Source organism: Gopherus evgoodei, chromosome 2 (assembly GCF_007399415.2).
Source record: "Gopherus evgoodei ecotype Sinaloan lineage chromosome 2, rGopEvg1_v1.p, whole genome shotgun sequence".
NCBI classification, from domain to species: domain Eukaryota; kingdom Metazoa; phylum Chordata; order Testudines; family Testudinidae; genus Gopherus; species Gopherus evgoodei.
Genome location: NC_044323.1, coordinates 61127388 through 61134139, shown reverse-complemented (window position 1 = coordinate 61134139; position 6752 = coordinate 61127388). Strand labels below are relative to the sequence as shown.

The 6752-nt window shown below is 45.5% G+C and overlaps 1 protein-coding gene across 5 annotated transcripts in view; it reads right to left on the bottom strand.

Annotated features, from left to right (window-relative positions):
- Nucleotides 1–6752, bottom strand: part of FAM221A (family with sequence similarity 221 member A) — a 38453-nt gene that overhangs the window by 14744 nt on the left and 16957 nt on the right. For all 5 annotated transcript variants that reach the window (XM_030550776.1, XM_030550778.1, XM_030550780.1 and 2 more), the window contains exon 4: nucleotides 905–1111. In XM_030550776.1, coding sequence (XP_030406636.1) covers nucleotides 905–1111 — 207 coding nt within the window. The remainder of the gene's footprint in view (nucleotides 1–904; nucleotides 1112–6752) is intronic.

Sequence of the window (6752 nt, the reverse complement as noted above, 5' to 3'; positions counted from 1 at the left end):
TCATAGATTATTAGGGTTGGAAGGGAACTCAGGAGATCATCTAGTCCAACCCCCTGCTCAAAGCAGGCCAGATCCTCAAATTGCCCCCTCAAGAACTGAACCCACAACCCTAGGTTTAGGGGGCCAATGCTCAAATCACTGAGCTATCCCTCCCCCGCCATCACCACCACCTGCTGTGCTTTGGATGATTTTGCTAGTTGTTTAAAAAAGCCTCATCCACCTCTTCTTCCTGGTTTGGTGCTCTGCAGTAGACTCCTACCATGACATCACCCTTGTTTTTACCCCTTTTATCCTTACCCGGAGACTTTCAACAAGTCTGTTTCTTATTTCTATCTCAACCTCAGTCCAAGTGTATACATTTTTAATATAGCAGCAAAGAATCCTGTGGCACCTTATAGACTAACAGACGTTTTGGAGCATGCATGCATCCGATGAAGTGGGTATTCACCCACGAAAGCTCATGCTCCAAAATGTCTGTTAGTCTATAAGGTGCCACAGGATTCTTTGCTGCTTTTACAGATCCAGACTAACACGGCTACCCCTCTGATACATTTTTAATATATTAAGGCAACACCTCCTCCTTTTTTCCCTGCCATCCTTCCTGAGCAAGCTGTATCCTTCTATACCAATATTCCAGTCCTGTATATTATCCCACCAAGTCTATGTGATGCCAACTATGTCATAGCCTCCAATTTCTATAGCTTCTTTTCTACAAGAAGTCAGAGAAGATTATCATGATGATCTCTTCTGGCCTTTAAATCTATGAAAAATAAATCAGTGATTTGGAGTCCCCATCCTATGGGAAGGTCTAACTTGCCCTGAAATTTAATATTCAACAGATTTTCAAATATGAAAATTAAATAGACAAAGGATCAAAATGTTATCTCAAGTCTCCTGCACTTACCTACTCGACTGTCATCAAGTCTCATATAGCCTTCGGCCAGTGAACTAAAGCCAGTTAATCCTCCCATTGCAGCATAAGGAACATCCTGTCCCACAGGTTTTCCCTGGGCTAAGCGCTCTTGTTTGGTTTCCACAACCGTTTCATGCGCATATGTTGGCTGACCACACCCACAGGTAAAGCAGCTGTGAAATCCTGAACATTTGGAACCTAAATTAAAAATAAAAAGTATTCAGAGTGAGATGATAATTGAGTCTGTTCATTCATTATCACACACAGTAGAGCATTTCCCTAAATTGTTGCTTTCCCAAGCACTGCTGATTTCCTTCCATGTGTAAGTACCCAATCACACTTCCCATTTGGAAGCTCTACAAGAGGAAGGATGAACATGTGGTTAAATATGGGAATCAGGAGATCTGAGTTCTATTCCTGGAATCAGTCCCAGGCAAATCAAAGGATTGATTGTGCACTGTGCTCCCACAATTTATCAAACAATTTCAACAAGTTGGAGGCAGCTACAGCTAAGGCAGGGGTGGGCAAACTACAGCCCGCAGGCTGCATCCCGACCGTCAGACCTTCTAATCCGGCCCTTGATCTCCCACCAGGGAGAAGGGCCGGGGGCTTTCCCTGCTTGTGCTGTGACTCCACACCGCTCTTGGAAGCAGCGGCATGTCCTCCCCTCCAGCCGCCACATGTCGGAGCAGCCAGGCACTTCCGCATGTGTCATAAACAGATGGTTAAGGGTTAATGTCTCTTTTACCTGTAAAGGGTTAAGAAGCTCGGTGAACCTGGCTGACACCTGACCAGAGGACCAATGGGGGGACAAGATACTTTCAAATCTTGGTGAAGGGAAGTCTTTGTGCTGTTTGGTTTGTTCGTTGTTCCCTCTTGGGGCTAAGAGGGACCAGATGTACACCCAGGTTTTCTCCAATCTTTCTGAATCAGTCTCTCATGTTTCAAAATAGTAAGTATAGTCAGGAAAGGCGGATTAGTCTTGTTTGTTTTCTTAACTTGTAAATGTGTATTTTGCTTGAAGGATTTTTACCTCTGTTTGCTGTAACTTTGAATCTCAGGCTGGAGGGGGGAGTCCCTCTAGTCTATATGAATCTGAATACCCTGTAAGCATTTACCATCCTGATTTTACAGAGATAATTTTTACTTTTTCTTTCTTTAATTAAAAGCTTTCTTTTTTAAGAACCTGATTGATTTTTTTCCTTGTTTTAAGACCCCAGGGGATTGGGTCTGAACTCACCAGAGACTGGTGGGGGGAAAGGGTGGGGGGGAAGGTTAATTCCTCTTTGTTTTAAGATCCAAGGAGTTTGGATCAGTGTAGCCTCTCAGGGTAACCCAGGGAGGGGAAAGGAGAGGGGATGGTGTATTTTTCCTTGTTTTAAGACCCAAGGGGTTTGGGTCTTGGGTTCCCCAGGGAAGGTTTTGGGGGAAGAGGAAGTGTGCCAAACACTATATTTTTGGCTGGTGGCAGCGTTATCAGATCTAAGATAGGAATTAAGCTTAGAAGGGTCCATGCAGGTCCCCGCTTTTTGGACGCTAAAGTTCAAAGTGGGGAAAAAACCTTGACATGGTGTGCAGCGTTGGGATTTCTAGGACCCAAAAGCCAGTAGTATTTTTTTTCTCTCCTTTCTGGCTGCTTGGAAAGCAGCCTGAGGGGATTGTTTTTAAGAACCAAAGCCAGTGAGGTTTTTTTTTTCTCTCCTCTCTGGCTGCTTGGAAAGCAGCCTGAGGGCAGAGGTGTTAAGTTTTTTAACAAGGGTCTTTGTAAGAGCAGGCTCAAGCTGTGAGCCAGCAGACAGCAAAAGGCATTTACAAGTGAATTGTTTTCTTTCTTTCTACCTCTCGGGCATAGCTAGTTAGAAAATGTTAACCAAGCAGTCAGTAAGCTGCAGAGGGGGCAGCCAGCACAAGAAAGCAGGAACAATGAGTTCCAAGGAAGCCCTTAAACAGGAACGGGCAAGGCTAGAAGCAATGAGAGAGACAACGAACATAAGAGATGGATGGAACTAATTAATGCAGAAATAGCCAGGGATGAAGTGGCCCACAAAAGAGAAGAACAAGCCAAAGAGGCTGCCCACAGGAGAGAGACAGAGAGGAAAGAAAAAGAAATGGAAGAGAGTGAAAGAGAGAGAAAACATTAACTGGAATTAGCAAAGGCTACGCCAGATGTTCCAGCCAACCCTAACAACCCTTCTCCAGGTACTGTTTCCCATCCCAGAAAATTTCCCACCTACAAGGCAGGTGATGACACTGAGGCCTTCTTAGAAAATTTTGAAAGGACCTGCCATGGGTACAGCATCTCTGCAGACCAGTATATGATACAGCTGAGGCCACAGCTCAGTGGATCCTTAGCAGAGGTGGCGGCTGAAATGCCTAAGGAACACATGAACGATAATAAACTTTTTCAAACCAAGGCCAGAATCAGAGTGGGGCTAACACCTGAGCATGCCCGTTGGCAGTTCAGAGCCCTAAGGTGGAAACTAGATGTGTCATTTACCTGACATGCCTACCAGATTGGAAAGAATTGGGATGCCTGGATATCACTGGTCTACAATTTTTGAGAAGTCGTCTGCTTCAGAGATAAAATGTGATATTTATTATGTATTTTGATGTGCTGAATTCAAATATGACAATTAAAACAACTGATTGGCTACTGTTTCTAAGATATTTAAGTTTTTACATTTTATGTCTATATATATTGTGTAGATAGTAGTTTTAATCATAAATTGTAAACCTAGGTCTTTTCATGTGTTTATGGTTGCTTTACATGATAATATTTCACCTGTCCTGTTTATGTAACACTTTAAAAATCAGCAAAAGGGTTAAATAAATAAAATTTATTATGAAACAAAAGGCAAAAAACTATTATGTACATAATTTAGTCCTATTCAGTGTCTACTCGGCGCTTCTTGGCTTATCTCTTGTATTCATTAAATGGAGCATCTCTTGTCACTGTCCAGCAATAGGCTGCAAGCATTGATGGGCTCCATTTGCCCTGATAGCCTGCCAGGAGATTCCACTGCTGTAGTCTGGAGCCCAACAGCTCTGCCTTACTCTTGGGTAGTTCCAAATCCCTGACAAGGTCATTCAGTTCACCTTGTGTTATGAGGTGTGGTTCAGAGGAGGAGGATGGGAGAAAATGGGGGTCCTGTGACATTGATGGTTCAGGACCAGAAGTTTCATCCTCTTCCTCTTCCTCGTCTGACTCAAGGGAGAATGATTCTGGTGCATCAGGAACCGGCAGTCCTTCTCCGTGGGGTACTGGGCGTATAGCTGACGGAATGTTTGGATAATGCACAGTCCACTTGTTCTTCTTTGACACACCTTTCCCAACTGGAGGCACCATGCAGAAGTAACAATTGCTGGTATGATCTGTTGGCTCTCTCCAAATCATTGGCACTGCAAAAGGCATAGATTTCCTTTTCCTGTTCAACCACTGGCGAAGATTTGTTGCACAAGTGTTGCAGCATATATGTGGGGCCCACCTCTTGTCCTGATCTCCAATTTTGCAGCCAAAATAAAGGTGATAGGCTTTCTTAACCAGTGTGGTTATACTGCGCTTTTGTGATGCAAAAGTCACTTCACCACAAACATAGCAGAAGTTATCTGCACTCTTCACACAAGTACGAGGCATCTCTGCTCACTTTGGCTAAACAGAAATGTGTCCCTTTGCAAAATCAAACACTGACAAATAAGAGAGCACGACACTGTATGATTTCTAGAGCTGATATAGGGCAATTTGTTCAGCAGAGTGATGTAAGCTTTGTTATGATTGCATCATCCATGACTTCTAGGAATAACATGATGCAATTCATATCATGTATGACGCAATACCAACTTCAGATTGCATCATTCATTGTTTTGCCTAAAAAGCAAGTACTATCCAAACCCAGTCATAGATTTATTCATAGATCCAGTCAAAGATGTATTTTAGTCAGTTCTGGTTTAAATTGAGATCCCTTCCCTTTATAACTCACTTATCCTACGCCATTCCCAAGTCAAGGGTCGTATATACTGACCCAATAGTATATCTTGAAAACTAGAGCCAATAAACAATTTTAAGCATCATTTTTGTTCTCAGTGACCCAGAATTAGTAAAGTTGGACTACATTTATTTCAGAAGCATTTTGTCTGTAGAGCAGTGTATCAGGAGCAAATGTTAAAATCGCTGGACGAGCTGTCCCTCCTAATACAAATGGAGCAGTTCTTAGAGGGGGTTCCTGAAGATATAGAAAGGTACATCCTAGATGGGAAACCCAAAATGTAACCGAGGTGGGGGAGATTGGAGCCAGATGGATGGAAGTGGCAGAAAAGAAAAAAACTACTAGCAAGGGGAGCAAATATCACAGGGGGCAAACAGAAAATAAACCCTATCACCGAGGGCAACCCAAGACCCCACCTACAACCCAAGGAAAGCCCCAGACTCCCTATTGTCCCACCTCACCAGTCTCCAGCAACCCACCTCGGCCCAGTGACCAGTCAGCTGGGCGATGCTTTAAATGTAATGAACTGGGACATATAAAGGCCAACTGCCCAAAGAACCCCAACCGAGTGCAGTTCATTACAGCACCATCACCCCAAAGATCCCCAGGCCCAGATGTCTCTCAAATAACTTCGGAGCGAAGGGAGACCTTGAGAGTGGGCGGAAAGAAGGTTATCGCGTGGAGAGACACGGGGGCACAAGTGTCAGCTACCCAGCAATCCTTAGTGGACCCCAAATTCCTCAACCCAGAAGCCCAAGTGACAATTTACCCATTCATGTCAAAATCTGTAGACTTGCCTACAGCTGAACTGCCTGTCCAGTATAAAGGCTGGTCAGGAATGTGGACTTTTGCAGTCTATGACAATTATCCTATCCCCATGCTACTGGGGGAAGACTTGGCCAACCAGGTAAAGCGGGCCAAGCGAGTGGGAATGGTTACATGTAGCCAAACCAGGCAAGCTTCCAGACCCATTCCTGTTCCTGAGCCGTCCACAGACGCCCCCTCTGTGTTACCAGAGACCCAGACAGAGGTAATGGACCCAGATTCCATGCCAACCACTGAAACAGCCACAGCACCTCCAGTCCCAGGCCCGGAACTGGAACAGCAACCAGCACCAGCAATTGCAACCACATCTTCAAACTCAACGCCAGAGGGCGCCAGCGAGCCATAACTGGCAGAAGCAACAGACAGCCATACCCAAACGGCTCAGCCAGAGCCTGAAATACCCTCAGGTGCACCAGCGGAGAGCAGTTCACCAGCAACGGAAACAACCCCATCACCTACATCGCTTCCAGAGGGACCAAGCCCAAGTCCACAGTCTGAGGAAGAACTGGTGACCCCAGCCTCAAGGGAACAGCTCCAGACTGAGCAGCAAGCAGATGACAGCCTTCAGAAAGCATGGGCGGCAGCACAGAGCACCCCACCACCTCTCAGCTCTTTTCACCGATCCCGGTTTATTATAGACCAAGGTTACTGCGTGGACAGACATGGGGGCACAAGTGTCAGCTATCCACCAATCCTTCGTAGACCCCAAATTCATCAACCCAAAGGCCCAAGTGACAATTTACTCCTTCATGTCACGTCACAAGCTGTAGACTTGCCTACAGCTGAACTGCCTGTCCAGTACAAAGGCTGGTCAGGAATGTGGACTTTTGCAGTCTATGACAATTATCCCATCCCCATGCTACTGGGGGAAGACTTGGCCAACCAGGTAAAGCGAGCCAAGAGGGTGGGAATGGTTACACGCAGCCAAGCCAGGCAAGCTTCCAGACCCATCCCTGTTCCTGAGCCGTCCACAAGGGCCCTGTCTGTGTTACCAGAGACCCAGACAGAAGTGGTGGACCCGGATCCCCTGC